Source organism: Mobula hypostoma, chromosome 28 (genome assembly GCF_963921235.1).
Source record: "Mobula hypostoma chromosome 28, sMobHyp1.1, whole genome shotgun sequence".
NCBI lineage: Eukaryota > Metazoa > Chordata > Chondrichthyes > Myliobatiformes > Myliobatidae > Mobula > Mobula hypostoma.
The window spans coordinates 22,034,307-22,059,357 of record NC_086124.1 but is presented as its reverse complement, the minus strand read 5'-3'; the positions used below and the strand labels follow the sequence as shown (position 1 = coordinate 22,059,357).

Sequence of the window (25,051 nt, the reverse complement as noted above, 5' to 3'; positions counted from 1 at the left end):
TACAAGAGCATAAACAGGCCATTTGGCCCATCAAGTCTTCTCCACCATTCAATTTTCTTTCTCTACCCTATTCTGCTGCCCTCTCTTTGTAACCCTGAAACCCCTTGATGTACTAATGAAGAACCCATCAGTCTCTGCTTCAAACATGCCCAATGACTTGGCCTCAGCAGACCTCTGTGGCAACAAATTGCACAGATTCACTACCCTCTGGTTAATGAAATTTCTCCTCTCAGTTCTGAAGAGACAGCCCCTTATATTTGAGATTGTGCACTTTGATCATGGACTTCCCCCACTCGTAGAAAAGTCACCCTCCTGACTTGTAGATGGGGAGAGGTTATGTGGCAGAGGTAGAGTGCATGGACTAACTCCACCCAGGCAAATGGGGAGTGTCCTCTCACACTCCTGACTTGTGGATGGGAGGGTAGGTAATGTGGCGGATGCAGAGTGCATGGACTAACTCCACCCAGGCAAATGGGAAGTGTCCCATCCGAATCTTGACTTGCAGACTGGGGAGTGCCCCGTCATGTCCTGGCTTGTAGATAGGGGAGGTTCATGCGGTGGATACTGTATGCGTGGACTAACTCCATGGAGGGCAACGTGGTGTCTGGCGCACTCCTGAATTGTAGATGTGAGTTAAGGGTAATGTGGTGGATGCGGAGTGTATGGACTAACTCCACCCAGATGCAGGTGAGGTTGGGCGGGACCTGTTCTCAGTCGCTCCCTTTGGTGGTGTCTCCGTTCTGGGAGTTTTGGGACATGCGGGAGGCGAGGCTGGCCACCGTGGCTGCCGCCTTGAAGCTCCTCTTGCGCCGCTGGACGTTCTGCTCAGGGTGGAAGGTAATGACGTAGACCTTGGGGGCGTAGAGCATGCCCAGGCAGACCGAGGCACTCAGGCTCAGCGACACCGTCAGGGTGGTGGTCTGGATGAACATCTGCAGAGCAGGAAGGGCAAGAGAGCTGAGTCAAAACCCGGAGCAGGGAAAGACCAAGGGGCTGGAGCGGGTAGTTCCAAAGCCCGGAGCGGGGAGACACCAAGGAACCGGAGCGGGTAGCTCCAAAACCCAGAGCAGGGAAAGACCAAGGGGCTGGAGCAGGTTGCTCCAAAACCCGGAACAGGAAAAGACCAAGGGACTGGAGTGGGTAGCCCCAAAACCCGGAGCCTGAGCTGGTCCAGCACCCACCTGCCCGCGCTCTCTCTCTCTCTCTCTCTCTCTCACACACACACACACACACACACACACATTTATTCATTCCCCACACCCTCACCCATTCCTTCCTTCATCCCTCCCCAACCCTGCCACCTCCTCCCTGCCCCACTCTTCCCTATTTCATTCCACCCTTCCCTCGCTCCGTCCACCCCTCACTTGCTCCTCCTCTTACCTCCCACCCAAACCTTCCTCCCCTCCCTTCTCCCTCCTCTTCCATCCCTCTCCCCCTCCGTCTCCATCCCCCCTCCCCAATACCCCCTCCATACCCCTCCCCACCCCCGATCCCCCCTCCAAGCCCCTAACCCATCCCCCTCCCCCTCCCCAATACCCCTTCTCCAACCCCCTCCCCAATACCCCCTCCATACCCCTCCCCACCCCCGATCCCCCCTCCAAGCCCCTAACCCATCCCCCTCCCCCTCCCCAATACCCCTTCTCCAACCCCCTCCCCAATATCCCCTCCATACCCCTCCCCCGATCCCCCCTCCAACCCCCTACCCCCGTCCATCCCTTTCCCTCGCCCCCTCCGCCCGCACTCACCTTGTCGGCCGACTGCGCGGTTCCGAAGAAGATGGGCACAAAGGCGAGCCACACCACGCACGTGGTGTACATGGTGAAGCCGATGGGCTTGGCCTCGTTGAAGGACGACGGCACCCGGCGGCTCTTCACCGCGTACACGGTGCACGTCAGCATCAGTGCCAGGCTGTAGGCCAGGCAGCCGGCCACCGCCACCTCGGACATGTCGCAGCGCAGCAGGCCGCGGGCCAGCTCCGGCTCGGCCGTCCGGCCCTCCACGTAGTCGACGGCGGCCCGCGGCGGCTGCACCGCCAGCCAGATGCAGGAGCCGAGCAGCTGCGGCGAGGCCAGCGCCGCCGTGATGGCCAGCTGCGACGAGGGGCTGATGAAGGGCGGCGGCGTCACCGAGCGCTTGCCCTGCTCGAAGATGCGGTAGATGCGGTTGGTCTTGGTCAGCAGCGCGGCGTAGGTGAGGCTGGTGCCCAGGCCGAGGAGCAGGCGGCGGAGCGCGCAGACGGCGGTGCTGGGTTCGGCCAGCAGCGGGAAGGTGGTGCCGTAGACCAGCGAGAGGCCGGCCAACAGAACGTAGCTGAGCTCCCGGCCCGAGGCGCGCACGATCGGCGTGTCGTGGTACCGGATAAAGGTGCCCACCGTGAACAAGGTGGCGCCGATGCCGGCCAGCGCCAGGGACAGCGGCGTGGCTGCCCAGGCCGAGCCCCACTCCAGCCGCACCACCGGAGTGGGCACGCAGCCGGTGCGGTTGGCGTTGGGCCGCTGCTCCAGCGGGCACACCTGGCACTCGGTCTCGCTCAGCTGGTAGCGGTAGCCGTCGCACGTCTCGCAGTGCCAGCAGCACGGAACGCCCTTCACCATCTTCTTGGCTTCGCCCAGGCGGCAGGGCAGGCTGCAGACCGAAGGTGGGACGTCCGGTTCGCCGCTCGCCCACCGCATCTCCTCCACCTGCGGGAGAGAGAGAGGTGTGTGTCATTAGGGCATGCGGTATGGCTCAGAGTGAAGCTCCCATCACACACTCCCGGGGTCAGACACAGAGTGAAACTCCCTCTACACCGTCCCATCACACACTCCCCAGGTCAGACACAGAGTGAAACTCCCTCCGCACCGTCCCATCACACACTCCCCGGGTCAGACAGAGAGTGAAGCTCCCTCCACACCATCCCATCACACACTCCCGGGGTCGGACACAGAGTGAAGCTCCCTCCGCACCGTCCCATCACACACTCCCGGGGTCAGACACAGAGTCGGGGTCAGACACAGAGTGAAGCTCCCTCCGCACCATCCCATCACACACTCCCGGGGTCAGACACAGTTTCCTGCTGGGCACCCTGCAGGCTTTTGGGCTCGGACCACACTTTGTGGCCCGAGTTCGGCTCCTGTACTCTGCCGCAGAGTGCCTAGTTAAGATCAACGGATCACTGACAGGACCTATCCACTTCCGAAGAGGAGTGCGTCAAGGGTGCCCCATGTCCGGTCAACTGTATGCGATCTGTGTCGAGCCATTCCTCGGCCTTCTTCGGCGAAGGCTGACAGGTCTGGTTCTGCGCGAACCGGACATGAGGGTCGTCCTCTCGGCCTACGCCGATGACGTACTCCTCATGATGACAGACCCCTGTGACCTGCGGAGGATGCGCGAGTGCCAAGATGTTTTCTCGGCGGCATCCTCCGCCAGGATCAACTGGGCGAAATGTTCCGGACTCTTAGTAGGCCAGTGGCAGGTGGACTCCCTGCCGGAGGAGATGAGAGCTTTTGAGTGGAGCACCAGACGTCTTCTCTATCTGGGAGTCTACCTGAGTCCTTCTGGGGAGACCTGGCTGGCGAACTGGCAGGACCTGGAGACAAAGGTCATGGCCCGGCTAGGGCGCTGGTCAGGCCTTCTCAGGGTGCTTTCCTATCGAGGCAGGGTGGTGGTCATAAACCAGCTGGTGGCCTCCATGTTGTGGTACCGGATGGTCACCTTGGCCCCCCCTGCCCCTTTTGTTGCGAGAATGCAGAGGAAGCTGGTGGACTTCTTCTGGGGAAACAGGAAACACTGGGTTTCTGCAGCGGTTCTGAGTCTCCCAGTAGGAGAGGGCGGACAGTCGCTGGTGTGTGTACGCACACGACTGGCGGCTCTCCGCCTCAGGACTCTGCAGAGATTCCTGTACGCCGAGCGCCCTCCCAGGTGGCACGTGTTGGCGACTTTCTTCCTCCGGAGGGGCTGCTGCCTTCACGAAGATATGCAGCTACCACCGGCAGGCGTCAGCCGTGCTGCTTTGCAGAGGCTGCCCGGCTTCTATCAGGACCTACTGAGAGTCTGGAACATGGTTGCCTCAGGCCGAGAATCCCCTCCTCTGGCAGAGGGCGGGGTCCTGGCCGACCCTTGCCCTGCCTCAGCGGATGTCGGTGCGGCTCAGGTGTGTGGATCGACTCAAGCTGAGCTGCTCGTCGGGCCCAGGCCCTGCAGCCTTACCCGAGAGACGAATCCACACAACTTGAGCCGTCTTTCATCGACACCCACAATCCCATTCAGGGATGCAGGCAGGAGGTACCTTTATGGGCTGCTGCTCCACACCCTCCACTTCCTAGCCTTTGTCCACCGTCCCGACACGCCATGGCGGTCGGTCTTTCCACCTGGAGGTGAGGGGGGTCCCCAATGGAAGTCCCTTTACAAGGGAGTCCTCCCCATGCACCTTGGGGATCTCGGCTGGAGGGTGCTGCATAAAGCGGTGCCCTGCAATAAGTTCTTTAGTCTGTACACGGATCTCCCAGCCGCGTGTCACTTCTGCGGGCTGGAGGAGACCGTGTACCACATGTACGTGGAGTGTGTGAGGCTGCAGCCCCTTTTCGCGTTTTTGCGTGGGCTGCTTCTCACCTTCTGGTTGCATTTCAGTCCCACCCTATTCATATATGGTCATCCAGTAAGGAGGGGGGCACAGAGGGATGAGGATGTCCTTGTCAACTTGCTCCTGGGGCTGGCGAAAATTGCCATCCGTGGCTCCTGGAAAAGGGTGGCAGGAGGTTCTCCCCGGGCGGACTGCCTGGCTATGTTTAGGGGGTATGTTCGTGCCCGGGTGAACATTGAAAAGGAATACGCACAGTCCACGGCGACCGTAGAGGTGTTCCGGGACCGTTGGGCTCCGCGGGGTGTAAATGCCATCATTGATGAGGATGGCAATATATTGGTTTAAGATGTATTGTCTGTTTGTAGTGTAGTAAATATGTTAGTCACTGGGTTTGTAAATATTGTATAGCACCGACATGTGTAATAAAGAATTTTGTAAAAAAAAGGGTCAGACACACAGTGAAGCTCCCTCCACATCGTCCCATCACACACTCCCGGGGTCAGACACAGAGTGAAACTCCCTCCACATCGTCCCATCACACACTCCCAGGGTCAGACACAGAGAAAAGCTCCCTCCACACCGTCCCATCACACTCTCCCGGGGTCAGACACAGAGAAAAGCTCCCTCCACACCGTCCCATCACACTCTCCCGGGGTCAGACACAATGTGAAGCTCCCTCCACACCGTCCATGGTTGACTCCCCGACTGGACCCTGTGACCAGTGGAGTGTCATAGGGATCGGTGCTGGGTTCTTTGTCATTTGTCATCTACGTCAATGATATGAATGATACTGTGGTAAACCGGTTCAGCAGATTTGTGGATGACATCAGGACTGGGGGTGCGGTGGACAGTGAGGAAGACTATCAGAGCTTGAAGCAGGATCCGGACCAGCTGGAAAGATGTCAGATGGAATTTAATGCGGACAAGTGCGAGATGTTGCACTTTGGGAGTGCCAACCGGGGCAGGACTTGCACGGTGAATTACGGATCTGAATTCCAAAGTCATTGAGGTGAAAACCTGGGAATACAGATCCATTAATTCCTTGAAAGTGTATGTAAGGGGGTTTCATCTTTTATGTTACTGTGTAGGCTAATTAAATAGCTTCTTTGTTATGTTATACTTGGGAATGCTTCTTTGTTATGTTAAACGCTGAGAAAGTTCTTGCGCTAGCAGCTTGTTTTGGGTTAGACTGTGATAAGAAGATGTTACGAACCAATTAAGATAGTTGTTATGTTTTTGGTGTATCTGTAAGATATTGTATACGCAGGGTTTTGGGGCAGAAAGTGGGAGAGAGAGACAGAGGATGAACCAGGTGCTGTGAGTCCGCTAACCAGGGTCGGACCCTGAGGAAGGCATTCGGCAAGGAGACGGAGACGGACTCATGTGGAGCATCTGGTCAACCACCGTTGTTGGTCCCAGGGGGCTGGTCGAGGTGGTCCAAGGGGTCGCAGGGTGAAGAAGGGTCCTGAGCTCCAACTGTTTGTGCACGAAGAGATTGAACTTTGATAAGTGTGGCGCCTTTTATTTTCCGTTTATATTTTATTCTCTATTAATTATATAGTTCCAGTAATATCTATAAACTGTAAATCATTTAATCGTATCTGGTGTATTGTCTGTTATTTGGGCGGGGTGGGGTACATCACACAGCATCCACACAAACTAATTACCCAGTTTGGCGGGGCCGAGGGCTGTTTCCCCAGACGACAGCGAGCCGAGCGACCCTGAGGCTGGCCAGGGGGGCTACATGTAGGTAGAGCCATAAAGGAAGTTTTTGGCACTTTGGCCTTCATAAATCAGGGCATTAGCTACAGGAGTGGTGACGTCATTATGAAGTTGTGTAAGACTACTTGTTGTATGAGGCCTACTTTGGATATTGTGAGCAGTTCTGTTCACCCTCCTACAAGAGAGATATCAATAAGATTGAACGAATGCAGAGAAAATTTACAAGGATCTTGTCGGGGTCTGAGGACCCAAATTAGGGGGAAACATTAGTGTTTTGTGGGCCTTTTGTAGGATGTTACTCCCTGGAGAATGAAGGGAGATCTTACTGAGGTTTACAAAATTATGAGGGGTAAAGATTGGGTGACTGTTTTGCAGGCTTTTTCCATTGAGCTTGGGTAAGACTAGAACTGGGGGTCATAGGATTAAGGTGAAATATTTAAGGGCATTTCTTCACTCAGAAGATGGTGCGAGCGTGGGACAGGCTGCACTAGATGGGCCGAAGGATCAGTACTCTTATGATTGGAAGTACATGGTTCTGGAAAAGTGGCACCACAGGTAGACAGGGTGGTGAAGAAGGTCATTTGGCATGCTGGCCTTCATCGGTCCAGGCATTATGTACAGTTAGTATGGAGTCTACAATGCCCAGGATCTGAATAATGCTGCCTGGCCTGCTGCATTCACCAGCAACTTTGATGTGTGTTGCTTGAATTTCCAGCATCTGCAGAATTCCTTGTGTTTGTGTGGTAGATGAGAGTTCTGTTATAACATTTACGAGAAGTTTGGATAGGTACATGTATTAGGGGTAGGGAGGAAGATGCAGGTAATGGGGGGGGACTGGGCTGGCATAGACGAGATGGACCGAAGGGTCTGTTTTATACTGTGCTGTGAGTCCTGGGGTCAGAGACCGAGAAACTCCATCCACATGAATCCATCACACACTCCAGAGGTCAGACACAGTGAAGCTCTCTCTAAGTACAAGTGACAGACTCTGAGCCCGGTTGGCACCAGATTGTGGGCAGGGTGAACAGCTTGCGAATTGACATTAGAACCATCGGCCCGCCTCCAAACCCAGACGCACATCAATTTAATTGCATTGTTAGCAAACCACTTAACAAGTGGAGCGGAGCCCCTCTGATTTGTTAATGGATCTTGGGGGTTGGGTGCGTTCAGTGCCGGCGATTAATCCCAAATCACTGCTTGCTAAATCTCTCTGCCCATTAAATCGGTTCTTGCTAAATCTGTGTTAATTCCCGAGTTTTAAATGCAGAAGCGTTCTGCGCTCCCGGAGGGACTGCTCAACCTTGCTTGATGTTATTTTCCCTCTGTCCGCAGCCCAGTTTTGACAAGCTTTAATCTGTTAACTCTTTCTGGGCTGCTTCGGAGGCGGTATCTCGAGGAGTGGGTGTGAGGGTGGGGAAACCACCCCCCCCCCCGATGAAGCCTCGCGTGTGAGGTCATGGTACAGAATCTGGCTCCTCGGCACAATTGGTCTATTCCGGCCAAGATTCCCCAAAGAGAGAGAAAAAAAAAACCAGTTTGGTCAACCTGTCCTGTAAAGTGAGGGCGACACGGGAGCGTAGCGATTAGCGCGACGCTTTAGGGTGCCAGGGACCCGGGTTCAATTCCCGCCTCTGCCCGTATTTGTTCTTTCTCCCCGTGACCGCGCGGGTTTCCTCCCGGTGCTCCGGTTTCCTCCCACAGTCCAAAGGCTGAGCGGGGTTGGTAGGTTAATTGGTCATTGTAGATTGTCCCGTGATCAGGCGGGATTGCTGGGCGGCGCTGTATCTCAGTGAACAGATACGGGTATCCTCCCTAAACCGGGAGGCATTCTTGTCATTGTATATGGAGAGGTGAGACCGGGAAGTCACAGAGTTAGATGGTACCCTAATGCATGCTGACCGAGATTCCCAACCAGGCCAGTCCCATTTACCCACGGTTTGGCCCACATCCCTCTTGACTAGGCGTTCCCAAACTTTTTTTTAATGCCATAGACCCTTGCCGTTAACCGGGGGGTGCGTGGACACCAGGCTGAAAACCCTTGTCTAAACTTTCGGTATCCATCTACCTGTCTGAGTGTCCTTTAAGTGTTGTTCATGTACCCGCCTGAACCACTTCCCCTGTCAGCTCATTCCATATATGGACCACCCTCAGGGGGTGAGAAAATTTGCCCCTCAAGTTCCTATTAAACCTCTCCCCCCTCACCTTAGACCTGTGCTCTCTGGTTCTTGGGGTTCCCAACCCTGGGGGAAAAAGACTGAGTGCATTCACCCAATCTGTGCCCCTCATGGTTTTATACACCAATGTAAGGTCACCCCTCAGTCTCCTGTGACCCAAGGAATAAAGTCCCCACTCTGACATTGGAGAGGGTTCAGAGAAGATTCACGAGAATGATTCCAGGAATGAAAGGGTTACCGTATGAGGAACGTCTGGCAGCTCTTGGGCTGTGTTCCCTGGAGTTCAAGAGAATGAGAGGGGGATCTCATAGAAACATTCCAAATGTTAAAAGGCCTGAACAGATTAGATATGGCAAAGTTATTTCCCATGATAGGGGAGTCCAGGACAAGAGGGTATGACTTCAGGATTGAAGGACGTCCATTTAGAACTGAGATGTGGAGAAATTACTTTAGTCAGAGGGTGGTAAATCTGTGGAATTTGTCGCCACGAGCGGCTGTGGAGGCCAAGTCATTGGGTGTATTTAAAGCAGAGATAGATAGGTTCTTGATTCTTGTGTCGGCGCATGGCCAAGTGGTTACAGTGTGGGTCTAGTGATCTGAAGGTCATTAGTTCGAGCCTCAGCTGAGGCAGCGTGCTCTGTTCTTGAGCAAGGCACTTAACCACACATTGCTCTGCGACGACACCGGTGCCAAGCTGTATGGGTCCTAATGCCCTTCCCTTGGACAACATCGATGTCGTGGAGAGGGGAGACTTGCAACATGGGCAACTGCCGGTCTGGGAAACCTTCCAAGGCGCAAATCCCTGATCTCACGAGACTAACGGATGCCTATTTGATTAACCAGAGCATCAAAGGGTATTGGGGTGAAGGCAGGGGAGTGGGGATGACTGGAAGAGTTGGATCAGCCCATGATTGAATGGCAGAGTGGATTCAATGGGCCGAATAGCCTACTTCTGCTCCTATACCTTATGGTTTCAGTCCGGGCAGTATCCTCGTAAATCTCTGAGCACTCTTTCCAGTTTAAGGGGGAAGCAGCAGGGAGGGTGTGTGGATTTGGGAGGGGAGGGGGTGCCGGAAGCGGTGCTGTGTAAATTGGGCGGTGGGCGGTAGGGTTTAGCAAGCTCAGGAGGCTGGGATCAACCAGGATCGAACCTGGGATCGAAGCTGATCTACCCAGCGACAGCAGTGTATGAACCACTATGGCGATGGGGCTGGGGGGGGGTGGGGGTTATCGGTCAGTGCTCGGGGGTGGGAATGGTTAAGTGCTCGGGGGTGGGACGGAGGCTGAGTATGATTGGTCCCTGTCTCTACCTGACCCATGGCAAGACTACGAAAGTAGGGGGGGAGCTATTTCCTGAATGCCTCATCATAGTAAGATCCCACGAATAGCTCTAGACAATTCTCCCTGCTCACCAGCCCCTCCCAAACCACACACACACACACAATGTGGCGATCCCTCCTCACCACCTCACCCAGCACGGCACTCCCTCCTCTCCGCCCATTCGCAGCGCGGTGCTCCCTCCTCCCAGTGCAGCAATCCCTCCGCCCCCCCCCCACCGCAGTAATCCCTCCTTTTCTCCCCCTCACAGCGCGGTGCTCCCTCCTGTCCACCCCAACCACATTGCCCTGCTCCATTTACGCCCCACCCGCAGCCCAGCGCTCCCTCCGCACCACCGCTGCCCTGGCGCAGATCTCCCCAGCACGGCGCTCCCTCGCCCCGCCCCGCCTCACGTTCATCCAGAGCTGGTCGGTCCACTGGCCCACCACGTGGTAGCCGGGGCTGCTGGTGTTCAGCTGGTACTGGAAGATGTGGTAGCGGCCAGGGGCATCCCCGTTCTCATTGAACATCACCAGGGTCCCAGCGCTGCCTGCGGGTCAGACACACCGGTCAGCAACTTCCCAGAACCTTCCCCCACGCACCCCTCAACCCTCCCCCTCACCAACCCCCACACGCACCCTCAGAGGGCGGGGAGGGATTTCTCAATCGCACCCTCACCCCCATCGTCGGAGAGAGATGGAGACTCGTGCCACCCACAGGGTGGAGGGAGGGGTCAGTGCGGGATGGACACCACTCACTGGAGATAAATTAGAGCCTGGGGTGGGGAGGGGTGGGGGAGAGCGGCACTGGGCAGCCTGTCTGTTCCAAAAGCCTGTCACACACAGAGGTGAACATGTACGCGCACTCCGAGACAAAAACACGCAAACATGCACACGTACACACACACACACACACACACACATACATAGACAGACAGCGCAGACTCTCACCACCCCCTCTCTCACCCTTCCTCTCTTGCCTTCTCACACTCGCTCTCTCGCTCTCCTCTCTCACACTCTTACACTCTCGCCCTCTCTCTCTCTCTCACACACACTCACTCTCTCGCCGTTATGCCCTCTTACACTCACACACTCATTCTCTCTCACACTCTCACCCTCATTCACACTCTCGCCCCCTCCCTCTTTCTCTCATCCTCTCACTCTCACACACACTCTCGCGGTCTCTCACACACACACACACTCGTTCTCTCGCTCTCCTACTCTCCTACTCTCTCACTCTCACTCTCTCAGGTGGGATAATCCATGAACTACTCTTAGGCAAAGGTCCAAAACTTGGGTGGGGCCAGTCCCTGTGCAGGGGTGGGAAGGGGGTAAACCCACACAGCCTTCCCAAACCTCCCCCCCCCCCCACCATCTCTGTGGGGATCAGGAGAGGCTGTTGGCTCCATGGGTGTCGTGTGCCCCTCTTACAGAGACAGGAGGGAAGCGGTCATGGAGACGGGTGGGGTAGGTGTTGGCTGTAGGGGAGGGAGGGTGTCACGGAGATGGGGGGATGTGGTGTAGGAGAGGATAAGTGTAATAGAGACGGGAGGATTTGGGTGTGGGGGAGGGAGGAAGTCATGGAGACGGGGGTGTGGGTGTGGGTGTAGGGGAGGGAGGGAGGGTGTCACGGAGACGGGGTGAGTGTAGGGGAGGGAGGAAGTCATGGAGACGGGGGTGTGGGTGTAGGGGAGGAAGGGTGTCATGGAGACGGGGTGAGTGTAGGGGAGGGAGGAAGTCACAGAGATGGGGTGTGGGTGTAAGGGAGGTTGGGAGTCACGGAGACAGTGGATGGGTGTAGGGGAGGGAGGGAGTCACGGAGACAGGGGGTGGGTGTAGGGAAGGGAGGAAGTCATGGAGATGGGGGGGTAGGTGTGGGTGTAGGAGAGGGAGAGTGTAACTGAGACGGGGGTGGGTGTAGGGGAAGGAGGGTGTCACGGAGATGGGGGAGGGAGAGGGGTGTCACAGCAATGGGTCGATCCCATGATCCTGCTTGTGATAATTAGGGAATGGGCTAGATCCCGGATTGGGACCCAGCTGGGTCTGGGGAGCAGAGCCGGAATCGGACACAGGCACTGGGCTGTTGGAGACGAGCTGAAGGTCGTGGGCGGAGGGAGAGTTGCACGTTGGCCGGTCGAGGGCAGATGGGACAGGGAGACCCTGGGGACAGGACGTCAGCACAGGAGGAGGGCTGTGATTGCAGGCCAGGCTAAACACCCTGCCTCCGGCCCTCAATTATCTACCTGACCGGTCACATCATGAGATCCTCAATGTCCCGAGACCGAGTCTGGACTAGTCTCAACCACATTTTCAGCTGCCAAATTTCCGTCCTTCTCCCTCCATCAAAACCTCCCCTCCCTCCGTCAAAACCTCCTCCTCCATCTATCAAAACCTCCCCTCCCTCCGTCAAAACCTCCCCCTCCCTCCGTCAAAACCTCGTCCTCCATCTGTCGAAACCACCTCTCCCTCCGTCAAAACGTCCCCCTCCCTCCATCAAAACCTCCTCCTCCATCTGTCAAAACCTCCCCCTCCCTCCATCAAAACCTCCCCTCCCTCCGTCAAAACCTCCCCTCCCTCCATCAAAGCCTCCCCCTCCCTCTGTCAAAACCTCCCCTCCCTCTGTCAAAACCTCCCCTCCCTCCATCAAAACCTCCCCGTCCCTCCATCAAAACCTCCTCCTCCATCTGTCAAAACCTCCCTGTCCCTCCATCAAAACCTCCCCCTCCCTCCATCAAAACCTCCTCCTCCATCTGTCAAAACCCCCTCCCTCCATCGAAACCTCCCCTCCCTCCATCAAAACCTCCCCTCCCTCCGTGAAAACCTCCCCTTCCTCCATCAAAACCTGCCCCTCCCTCTGTCAAAACCTCCCTGTCCTTCCATCAAAACCTCCCCATCCATCCGTCAAAACTTCCCCTCCCTCCATCAAAAACTGCCCCTCCTCTGTCAAAGCCCCCCTCTCTCCCCTACACTGCACCCTGTCTCTGTGACATTCGCCCTTAGACTTCTTCCTGTCTCTGTCACCCTGTCTGTCACACCCTCCCTCCTCATCTCTGTGTCCCCCTTCCTCTCCTACACCTCTCCCTGTCTCCTTGACAAACTTCCCCCCGTCTCTGTGACCCCCCCAGCTGACACCCCTCCCTGTCTCTGTGACTCCTTCCCTCCCCATCTTCGTTACTTTCCCTCCCCATCTCCGTGGCCCCCTCTACTCAGCTCCCTGTCTGCGTGACACCCTGTGCGGGTGAGGGCTGGGACCCCACTCACCGTTGAAGGAGACCTGGCGGATGTACCGGAGAAGCGTGTGACCATCCACCTTGTCCATCCTGCCACACAGCCCCTCCTTCCCAGGGCACAGGTCACGTTGCATGGCGTGGAGAGCATGGGCCATGGCGTAGACCGCATCGATCACGAACTGCACCTTCCCCTCCTGCTCGTAGGGGGAGTCCCGGCCAATCTGTTCCTGTCCTGTGTCGGGGGGGGGGCGGAGGGAGGGGTTTGAGAGGACATAGAAGGAGAGGAGGCAATTGGAGGATAGAGGGAGAAGGAGAGGAGGGGAAGTGGGAGAGGGTGGGGGAGGTGGAGCGGGTTGCAGAGAGAAAAGAATGGGAGAGTGAATTAAAGCAGAAAGGAGAAGTGTGGGGAAAGAGAGATGGGGAGAACAAGGAAGAGTGAGAGGAGGGAAGGAAGAGCAACAGTGAGGGTGCGAGTGGAAGGAGGGGAGCGGGAGAGAGAGTTGGAGCTCAAATGGGAGGAGGGAGAGATGGAAGGGGTTGGACAGAACAGGAGGAAAGAAGAGATTGGGAGAGAGGGAGGGAGAGATATAGTGTTGGGAGAGGGGGAGTAAGAGAAGAAGGGGGAGGGATAGAGAGTTGGGAGTGGGGAGGGGGCGATAGAAAGGCAGGGAGTAAGTGGGAGTGTTTGAGGTGAGACGGAGAGGGAGTGTGGGGTGATTGGGAGAAGATGTGAGACGAGTTGGGAGTGGTAGAGAGGGGAGGGGAGGACGTGTCAGGAGGGAGAGAGATGGGAGGTGAACAATGGGGAGGGGTTGAGAGATAGAGGGGGAGGTAGAGGGCCAAGGAGATGGAGAATGGGGTGAGTGAGACACTGGGCACAGAAAGAATGTGGGGAGGGGGTGACAGGTAGAAGACAATGCCCCTCGAGGACCTTCAACACCATCTGAGAGAGGGCGGGCTATGAAACAATCCCTCCCTCCCTCCTGCCACAGTCTGTAGGATGCAGCACAGTTCCTCCAAAATTGCCCCTTGTCCCATCCAAGGCGGTGGGCACAGGGAGAGTTCCACCACTCACAGGATCTCCCCCACCCACCCCCCGGCCACTGCTGGGTCTAAACTCCCTACCCGACAGCATCAGGGAGCCCCTCCCGTAAGGAGGGATGTGTGAGGTCAGCCAAGGTAAGGGGGGGGGGGTCAACTCTGGCTGTCCGCCATTTCTCTGTGGCCAACTGCAGACTGACCTTTGACCCACAGCCACCTCCAGGGATCAGGCTGTCAGATCAAAGATGGCCACCCTCCTGCCATAGCAACGGGAAGGCCGCCCTTAGCAACGGCTCAGTGGGGGAAGGGATGGCAGCCCCCTGTCCTGGGACAAGATGGGGTGGGGGTTTATCATGGGCTACCAAGAGGAGGGACAGTGCTTACCGGTGCACTTCTTGAAAGGGGGCTCCTTATGGGGGCCAGACGGGTTGAGCCGGCAGCCAAAGTCCTCTTCCCAGAACTCGGCGAACCAGATGTTCCTGCGGTTGTTCTGCAGAGAGCGGCTGGTGAAGTACTGGTCAAAACCTGGTGGGGCAAGAGGAGCGAGGGAGGGTTGAGGTGAGGGAGAGGATCGATGAACGTCAATAGGCCAGAGATCAGAATTGAGGGAGTCACAACTCTAGCTCTAAATTAGTCAATTTCCCTTCCTCTTGTCTTCCTCACGTTGTGTCCCTCTCTTTCCCTCTCCCTTCCTCCCTCTCTCTCTTCCTCCCCTGTATTCTCTTTCCCCTCCCTTCACTCTCTCCCTCCTAATCTCCCTCTCCCCTCTCCTACTTTCTCCCTCTCCCATTGTCCCTCTTCTTTTTCTACGTCCAACTCTCCCTTTTGCTCTTTGTCCTCTCTCTCTCCCTTTCACTCACTTGCCCTCACTTCCACCCACTCACTCCCTCACTCTTGCCTATTTTTCTCTTCCTTCTCTCCCTTTTCTGTTCTATTTCCATCGTCTTCAATATTCTCCCTTAATCCCTTCTCTCCCTTCACCCCTCTCCCCTCTCTCCCTTCACCCCTCTCTCTCCTACCCCTCTTCCTCCCCCTTACCCTCCCCTCCATCTCCCTCTCCACCCCCTCTCACTCCCCCCTCTCCTTCTCCTCTCCCACCCCTCCCCTTCTTTCCCTTCCCCCTCCTCTCCGCCTCCCCTCCTTCTCCCTCTCTCCCACCCTCTGCTCCCCTCTCGCTCTCCCCCACGCTCCCCTCCCCATTTTCCATGCCTCCCTGCGTCAACCCAAAGCAGAGCTGGAGGGTTAGGCCAGACACCAGGGAGGGTCCAAGGGTGGTGGAGAGGGGTGGGGTCTCCTTACCGTCGATGGAGGCCCTCTTGGGCAGGATGGTGATGGCTCCCTCGGCAACCTCCTCCTCGTGTAGGACAGGCGAGGCCTTGGCTCCCCAGCTGTCCGAGCCCACCCACAGGAAGTGTCCGGTCAGGTTGGCGAGGCGGGCCGCTTCCAGCACCCTCCTGGTAGGGTAGAGTAGAGGGGAGGTGGTTACTGAGAGTGGGGATGGGGGGGTCATGGTGATGGAGAGGGGTTTACAGAGTTGGGGAGGGGCTTAGAGGAGGGAGGGGGTCAGAGATGTGGAGATAGAGGGGTCACAGGGATGGGGAAGGAGGGGGCCATGGTGATGGAGAGGGCCGTAGGGGAGTGAAGGATTTACAGAGATGGGGGGGAGGCGATCAGTGATGGGGGGTCACAGAGATGGGGAGGGGTATATAGGAGGGAGAGTGTCACAAAGACGAGGAGGGGGTATACGGGAGGGAGGGGTTCACAGAGACCGTGATTAGTGGAGAGATAGGGTCATGGGCATGGGGAGGGAGAGGGGGTCACGGAGATGGGAAGGGGTGTAGTGGAGGGAGGGGTTCATGGAAATGTTGAGGGAGGAGGTCACAGAGATGGGGAGGGGTGTAAGGGAGGGAGGGATTTATGGAGACAGGAAGGAAGATGTCACAGAGACCGTGTTGAGTATGGTGGAGGGAATTGGTCATGGATACGGCGGGGGGGGGGGGTCTCACGGAGACCGGTGGGGGGGTGTAGGGGAGGTGAACAACTGTCAGTAGACAGGGAAGCGTCTAGCGGCATCTGGGGGTGTGGGGAAACATACAACAGGGAGGTGGAACATCTGGCTATAGTGTGGGGTGGAACATTCCAGGCAGTGGGACACTGGAGTGGGGGTGAGGAGGGGTACATCTGGCAGCCGGCCTCACTTGATGTCGTCCTCATTGGCGAAGATGATGATGCCCCTGGCGTTGGGCGTCTCCATCAGCCTCCCGATGATCTTCTGGAACTCGCCGGGCCGAGGTTCCCGTGGGATCTTCAGCGACTGTGCGATGCACAGGCCCCCTGAGGCACAGAGGAGCACAGGTCAAATGCACACCCACACTCCCTTCCTGCAGACTCAGCGGAAGTGGGGGTGGGCAATCTCAGCTGGGCAGAACAGAGGTCCCACCCAATTCTTGGGGCAGGAGGATGAGGAGGTGTTACAGATAAGAGGGGCGATCCCGGTGGAAGGAGGGGATCAGCAGAGTCAGAACAGGAGCCTGGACACTGGGCACAATTCCTGAGGATGGGAATTAGGATTCCTGGTCCCTGAACCCATGAACCCCCTTATTCCTCCTTATGGCATAATATACAGAACTATGCAAAATTTCTAGGCACCCCAGCTATGTGTGTGTGTATATATATATACACATATATACTTACATGTACTTTTGCACAGTACCATAGCACTGTACTGCTGCAAAAAAAAACAAATTTCATGACATATGTGAGTGATGATAAACCTGATTCTGATATGGGTCTCTTTTGTGGACTGAGAGTGGGAGGGAGCAGGAAGCACCAGAGAGACATTCTGTAGTGATCAATAAGCCAATTGTTTGGAATCAAATTACCTTCCTTGGTGTTTCAGGGCTGGGTGTGCCTGCACCCTCACAATCCACCCAACCTCCCCTGGCACACCACCTCTGCCACCTGCCCCATATCCCTCCCTCACCATTCCCAACATCCTTTGTTCCCACCAGATTTACAAACTCGCCCTCCCCTCCACATTGACAAATACAGTACTGTGCAAAAGTCTTAGGCACCCTAGGTGTGTGTCTGTGTGTGTAAGATTTTTGCACAGTGCTGTGCTTTTTTTCTGTGATTTATAGAAATCCTATGTCTCTGCTCTGTACTGCTGTTGCAAAATGACAAGTCATCTGATTCCGATGGGACAAGATCTGGGATGATGAAAAGAGGTTCATGATGATAGGACATGGCTAATGATGATTTGACTGACTTTCATGATGACAAAAAAAGAGTTGCCTGATGATATGAATGAAGCTCCTGATGGTGGTTCCATCATGCCTGATTTCAGAATATCATTGGCATATGTCATGAAATTTGTTAAGTTAGCAGCAGCAATACATATATATATAGCAAAAAAGAAATAATTTTTAAAAGTGAGGTAGTGTTCATGAGTTCAACGTCCATTTAGAAATCAGATGGCAGAGGGGAAGAAGCTTTCAACCCCATTATCTGCCTTCTCCCTATAATCTTTTGTCGCCCTGACTATCAAGAAACTATCAACCTCTGTCTTAAATAATCTTGGCCTCCACAGCCGTCTGTGGCAATGAATTACAGATTCACCATCCTCTGGCTAAGGAAATTCCTCCTCATCACTGTCCTCAGTGGATACCCCTCCATTCTGAGGCTGTGCATTCTGGTCCGAGACTATCCTATCCTCTCCCCTCTATCTAAGTCCGCCAGAGAAAGCAGGATCTCCCAGTGGCCACACATTTTAATTCCACGTCCCATTCCCATTCTGATATGTCTATCCACAGCCTCCTCTACTGTAAAGATGAAGCCACACTCAGGTTGAAAGAACAACACCTTGTATTCCGTCTGGGTAGCCTCCAACCTGATGGCATGAACACTGACTTCTCAAACTTCCACTAATGCCCCACCTCCCCCTTGTACCCCATTACTTATTTATTTATATACACACATTCTTTTTCTCTCTCTCCTTTTTCTCCCTCTGTCCCTCTCACTATACCCCTTGCCCATCCGCTGGGTTTTTCCCCCCTCCCCCTTTTCCTTCTCCCTGGGCCTCCTGTCCCATGATCCTCTCGTATCCCTTTTGCCAATCAACTGTCCAGCTCTTGGCTCCATCCCTCCCCCTCCCACTTTCAAATCTCTTACTAGCTCTTCTTTCAGTTAGTCCTGACAAAGGGTTTCGGCCTGAAACGTCGACTGTACCTCTTCCTAGAGATGCTGCCTGGCCTGCTGCGTTCACCAGCAACTTTGATGTGTGTTGCTTGAATTTCCAGCATCTGCAGATTTCCTCGTGTTTGTGTCTTTCAGTATTTGATAGGTTTCAATGAGATCCCCCCCTCATTCTTCTAAACTCCAGCAAGTACAAGCCGAGAGCCATCAAACGCTCCTATACATTAACCCTTTCATTCCTGGGATCATTCTCGTGAATATCCTCTGGACCTTCTCTGATGCCAGCAAATTCTTTCTCAGGTAAAGGGCCCAAAACTGCTCACCGTACTCCAAGTGTGGTCTGACCAATGCCTCATAAACCTCAGTATTAGTATTCTAGTCCTCTGGAATTAATGCTAACACTTTATTTGCCTTCCTCGCCATCTGGAAGTTAACCTTTCAGGAAACCTGCACAAGGACTCCCATGTTCCGCTGCACCCCCGATTTTTGAATTTTCTCCCCGTTTGCAAAATAGTCTACCCTTTTATTCCTTCTACCAAGGTGCATGACCACACACTTCCCAACACTGCATTTCATCTGTCATTTCTTTACCTGTTCTCCTAATCTGTCTGATTCCTTCTGCAAACTCTCTGCTTCCTCAACACTACCAGCACCTCCACCTGTCTTCATATTGTTTACAAACTTGGCCACAAAGCCATGAAAAGAAGCAGTCCCAACACCGACCCCTGTGGCCTAGCACTGGTCACCAGCAGGCAACCAGAAAAGCTCTCTTTCATTCCCAGTCACTGCTTCTTGCCAATCAGCCAATCTTGCTAGTATGTTTCCTGTAATACTATGGGCTCTGATCTTGTTAAGCAGCCTCATGTGTGGCACCTTGTCGAAGGCCTTCTGTAACTCCAAGTACAGACCATCAACTGGTTCCCCTTTGTCCCTCCTGCCTGACATTTCCTAAAAGAAAGCCAATAGATTTGTCAGGGAATATTTTTCCTTAAGGAAACCATGCTGATTATGGCCAATTTTATCATATACCTCCAAATACCCTGAAACCTCATCCTTAATAATCAGCTCCAACACCTTTCCAACCACCAAAGTCTAACTGGCCTATAATGCCTCCCTCCCTTCTTAAAGAGTGGAATGACACTTGCAATTTTCCAGTCCTCTGGAATCATTCCATTCTTGAAAGATCATTACTAATGCCTCCACCATCTCTTTAACCACCTCTTTCAGAACTCTGGGATGTAGTCCATCTAGTCCAGGTGATTTATCTACCATCAGATTTTTCAGCTTCCCAAGCACTTCTTAGTAATAGCAACTGCACTCATTTCTGCCCCCTGACACTCAGATTTCTGGCGTACTGCTATTGTCATTCACAGTGAAGGCTGATGCAAAGTACTTATTTTGTTCCTTCACTATTTCTCCCCCCCCCCACCCACCCATTACTTCCTCTCCAGTGTCATTTTCCAGCAGTCTGATATCCACTCTCATCTCTCTTTTACTCCTTATATATCTGGAAAAAAACTTTTGGTATCCTCTTTTATATTATTGGCTAACTTACCTTCATATTTCATCTCTTCTCTCTTCAGTTGCCTTCTGTTGGCTCTTAAAAACTTCCCAATACCTTCCCACTAATTTTGCTAAATCATGTGCCCTCTCTTTTGCTTTTATGCTGTCTTTAACATCCCTTTTCAGACACGGTTGCATCATCCTTCCTTTAGAATAATTCTTCATCTTTGGGATGTATCTATCTTCCACCTTCCCGATTGTGCCGGAAACTCCAGCCACTGCTGTTCTGCCGTCATCCCTGTTAGCGGCCCCATCCAATCAACTTTGGTCAGCTCTTCTCTCATGCCTCTGTAATTCCCTTTACTCCGATATAACAATGATACATTCAATTTTAGCTTCTCCTTCTCAAACTGCATGGTGAATTTTATCATATTATGATCTCTGAATCCCCTAAGGGTTCCTTTACCTTAAGCTTCCAGTTCATTACACAACATCCAATCCAGAATAGCCTTTCCCCTCTTGGCTCAACCACAAAATGCTCTTAAAAAAAGAACATCTCATAGGCATTCTACAAATTCCCTCTCTTGGCCTCAAGCACCAACCTGATTTCCCCAATCTACCTGCTGAGTAAAATCCCCCATGGTTTTTGCAACATTCCCCTTTTTACATGCCTTTTCTATCTCCCATTGAACGTAGCCCACATCCTGGCTACCGTTCGGGGGTCTGCATATAAATCTCATCAGGGTCTTTTTACCTTTGCAGTTTCTTAGCTCTACCTACAATAATTCTTCATCTTCTGGTCCTATGTCACCTCTCGCTAAGAATTTGATTTCATTTTTTACTCACAGAGCCACCCCTCCCTCTGTTGACCTGCCTGTCCCTTTGATACAATGTGCGTCCTTGGATATTAAGCTATAATCTTCTTTCAGCCACGACTCAGTGATGCCCACAACATCATACTTGCCAATCTGGCATTTATAGCAAAAGGATTCAAGTACAGGAGCAGGGAGGTACTACTGCAGTTGTACAAGGCCTTGGTGAGACCACACCTGGAGTATTGTGTGCAGTTTTGGTCCCCTCATCTGAGGAAAGACATTCTTGCCATAGAGGGAGTACAAAGAAGGTTCACCAGATTGATTCCTGGGATGGCAGACTTTCATATGATGAAAGACTGGATTGGCTAGGCTTATACTCTCTGGAATTTAGAAGATTGAGGGGGAAATTATTGAAACATATAAAATTCTAAAGCGATTGGACAGGCTAGATGCAGGAAGATTGTTCCAGATGTTGGGGAAGTCCAGAACGAGGGGTCACAGTTTGAGGATAAAGGGGAAGGCTTTTAGGACCGAGATGAGGAAAAACTTCTTCACACAGAGAGTGGTGAATTTGTGGAATTCTCTGCCACAGGAAACAGTTGAGGCCAGTTCATTGGCTATATTTAAGAGGGAGTTAGATATGGCCCTTGTGGCTAAAGGAATTGGGGGTATGGAGAGAAGGCAGGTACAGGATTCTGAGTTGGATGATCAGCCATGATCATACTGAATGGTGGTGCAGGCTCGAAGGGCCGAATGGCCTACTCCTGCACCTATTTTCTATGTTTCTATGTTTCTATCTCTAACTACGCCACAAGATCATCTACCTTATTCTGTGAACTGCGTGCATTCAAATATAACACCTTCATCACCCCTTTTGACTTCGGCCACTTATTACCCTTTAACGTATCCTACTGACTGCAATTTTGCCCCATCACCTGCCTGTCATTCCTCAGAGTCTCACTACACACTGCATCTAGTCGTATACTAACTGCCTCATCCTCAGCCCCATTATTCCAGTTCCCACCCCCCCCTGCCAAATGAGTTTAAACCCTCCCCAGCAGCTCTCCCACAAGGTTATTGGTCCCCTCTTGGGTTCGGGTGTAACCTGTCCTTTTTGTACAGGTCATACCTTTCTCGGAAGAGATCGCAATGATCCAGAAATCTGAAACCCCATCCCGTGCACCAATTCTTCAGCCAAACATTCATCTGCCAAGTCATCCTATTCTCACCCTCACTGGCACGTGGCACAGGCAGCAATCCAGAGATTACTACCCTGGAGATCCTGCTTCTCAGCTTTCTGCCTGACTCCCTATATTCTCTCTTCAGGACCTCTTCCCTTTTCGACCTATAGGTATGTCATTGGCGTCAATATGTACCAAGACATCTGGCTGTTCACCCTGCCCCTTTAGAATGCTGTGGAACCGATCCTTAAGTCCCTGACCCAGGTACCTGGGAGGCAACATCCCATCCGGGTGTCTCGTTCATGTCCACAGAATCTCCTGCCTGCTCCTCTAACTATGGAATCCCCCATCACAACTGTACTCCTCTTCTCCCTCCTTCCCTTCTGAGCCACAGGGTCAGACTCAATGCCAGAGACCTGGTCGCTGTGGTTTCCCCCTGGTAGGTTGTCCCCCACAAAGCATTATACTTATTATTGAGGGGGACAGCCACAGGGGTACTCTTTCCCTTTCCCTCTCCTGACAGTCTCTCGGGTACCTGTCTTCTGCAAATTAGGGGTGATTACATCCCTGTAGCTTCTATCATTCTCCTGAATGAGCCAAAGGTAATCGAACTTCAGCGCCAGTTCCTTAACACAGTCTCTAAGGAGCTGCAGCTCGATTCATTTCATGCAGAATGTAGCTGTCAGGGAGACTGAGGTCTTCTAAATTTCCCACATCTCACATAAGGAACATACCATTACCTCCAGATTCATTCTCAGCACACTAGCTATGAACTAACAGGAAAAAAAAACTTACTAGAAACTTTCTGAAACTTTCTTTCTTACTTACAACCTCAACCTGTGCTTGTCCAAGCCAGTTGATCCAAACCCAGACCACTCTAACAATGTCCCAGTCCAACAATGGCCATTCCACTTACACCTCCTTTCTGATGATGGAAAGAGGTTCCTGATGGAATGAATGAAGCTACTGATGTTAGGAATGAGGTTCTTGATGGTGAAACTTGAGGTTCCAAGTGATGGGAATTAGATACCAAATGATAGAATCTGAGGTTCCTGATTGTAGTCCAAGGATCTGAATGTTGGGCATGAGATTCCTAACGATGTGACTGAGGTCCTTGATGGTGGGAATGAGATCTCCAATAATAAGGCAAACAACAAAAATTCCGCAGATGCTGGAAATTCAAGCAACACACATCAAAGTTGCTGGTGAATGCAGCAGGCCAGGCAGCATCTCTAGGAAGAGGTACAGTCGACGTTTCAGGCCGAGACCCTTGATGAAGGGTCTCGGCCTGAAACGTCGACTGTACCTCTTCCTAGAGATGCTGCCTGGCCTGCTGCATTCACCAGCAACTTTGATGTGTGTTTCTCCAATAATAAGGGTTGGTTCCTAACATTCAGATGCTAAATAATGAGAATGATGTTCCTAGTGGTAGGACAGGGTCCAAAGGATGGGAATGGGGTCCCTGATTATGGGAATGATACTCCCGATGATAGGACAAGGTTCCTGATGATACGAGTGAGGGTCTTGATGACAGGAATTATGACCCTGATGGTCAGACCTCCATGTCCCCCCTCTCTGCACCCCTCCCCCATCATTACCAGCTTCCCGGGAGATCTGAGCAAAGGCCTCCACTCCACTCTCGCCGTAGTTGCCCTCGGAGGCGATGGTCGAGACGTAGTTCCAACCCAGCGCCTTGACAATGTCCACCATGGCCTGCGCCTGGTAGGAGTCCGGGGGCACCACCCGAGAGAAGAAGTCGTAGCGGTTGTTGTCACTGAGTTCGGGGGCCGTGGAGGCGTAGCTGATCTGTGGGATCTGCGGAGGGGGGTGGTTAACACACATGGCGTTAGGGCCCATGGGGGAGCGCGGACTTCCCCCACTTCCTGTCCCCTACCGATTCCTGACTCTTCCCCTCTCTAACCCTCCCCTTCCCTTTCTCCTCCACCTCCCTCCCCCACCCCATTCCTCCTACCACTCCATCCCAACTCCCTCTCCCTCCCCTTCCCCCAACTTTATAACTGCATTCAGCCCCCCTCCCCAGCCCCTCAAACCTCTCCCTCTGTTTCTCCCCGTACCCTCCTCTCCCTTTCATCTCCTCCTCCTCCTCAGCTCTTGCCACCCCTCCCCCTCCCTGCCACTCTCCTCCCCTCATTCCCATCTCCTCCCATTTCCCTCCCCACTCATTGACCTCCCCTGCTCTTGGCCCCTGCTCCCCATTTTACCTGCCCCTCTGCCGTTCCCCACCACTCCTGTCCCCACTCCCTCGACTCCTCCCCTTCCTCCTCTCCTCCTCTTTCCTCTCATCCCCTTCCCTATCTCTCTCCACCTTCCACCTTTCTCTCCCTCCTCCCCATCTTCCCCCCTCCATCCCCTCCCTTACTGACCCTTTCCCTCCCCACCGTGCCCCCCCCACCCCCCGTCCCGTACGTAACTGCGAAGAGCCGCAGGACGTTGGCCACCATGATGGAGACGGAACTGCCCGAGGCACCGATGACACCCACCACCCGCTCGGGCTGGGCCAGGATGGGCGTCTCGCCGTTGGGGCAGCGGACCTCCGAGGTGTCCTTGCGCTGGATCAGGGCCTGGACGAAGGTGAGCGACTGCTCCAGGGCGTAGGTGTCGCGGGAGCAGGTGTCGAGGACCCGGGCGCCCAGCGTGATGTTGGGCAGCAAGTCGGGGTCAGCGTTGATCTGGTCCAGGGCGTAGAGCATGGCCTCCATTCGGTGCACCCCTTTCTCCTTCTTGATGTCCCCGCACGGCACCCCCGCCTGGCCCTTCCCGTGCACGGGGAAGAGGCCGCCCAGGGTCAGGTCGCCCTCCAGCCGGATGGAGTGCGGGTGCTGGGGGTGGGCCCCTGCCCACGCCACTAGGCAGGCCAGCAGAACTACCGCCCAGCGCCTTCCTCCCTCTCTCCCGCCTGCCGCCATCGTCCGAGGCCCTGCAACGAGAGAGGACGCCTGGTCAGCAGAGGGTGTGGGTGGGGACGGTGGAAGGGGAGGGCCAGACACCACTACCCACTGCCGCCCTGCTGAGACTCCAGATTTGCACCCCAAACATGCCCTCCCATCCACCTCCCTCAGGAATATTGTAGGACAGAGGGACATCGAGGTACACGGCGGCGGGGGGGGTGCACGTTGGCGAAGAAGGTGAAGGTTAGGACGTTATGCTGCAGCTGTACAAGATGCTGGTGAGGCTGCATTTAGAGTATTTGGTATGGAAACACCAACGTCCTTGAACAGAAAAAGATGGTGGACAGGGGCCCAGTCCCTCACAGGGAAAGCCCTCCCCACCATCGAGCAGGTCTGCATGGAACG

The 25,051-nt window shown here is 54.1% G+C and overlaps 1 protein-coding gene across 1 annotated transcript; it reads right to left on the bottom strand.

The window, feature by feature from the left end:
• Nucleotides 1-710: 710 nt before the first annotated feature.
• LOC134338752 (metabotropic glutamate receptor 6-like) lies at nt 711-24,671 on the bottom strand. Its single transcript, XM_063034797.1, has 9 exons — nt 24,170-24,671; nt 23,336-23,552; nt 16,243-16,378; nt 15,344-15,498; nt 14,429-14,569; nt 13,035-13,235; nt 10,188-10,324; nt 1,746-2,681; nt 711-932 (listed from the first exon to the last, which is right to left on the bottom strand). The coding sequence occupies exons 1-9, from the start codon at nt 24,662-24,664 to the stop codon at nt 711-713; spliced, it is 2,640 nt and encodes an 879-aa protein (XP_062890867.1). The 5' UTR covers nt 24,665-24,671.
• Between the last annotated feature and the right edge of the window lie 380 nt (nt 24,672-25,051).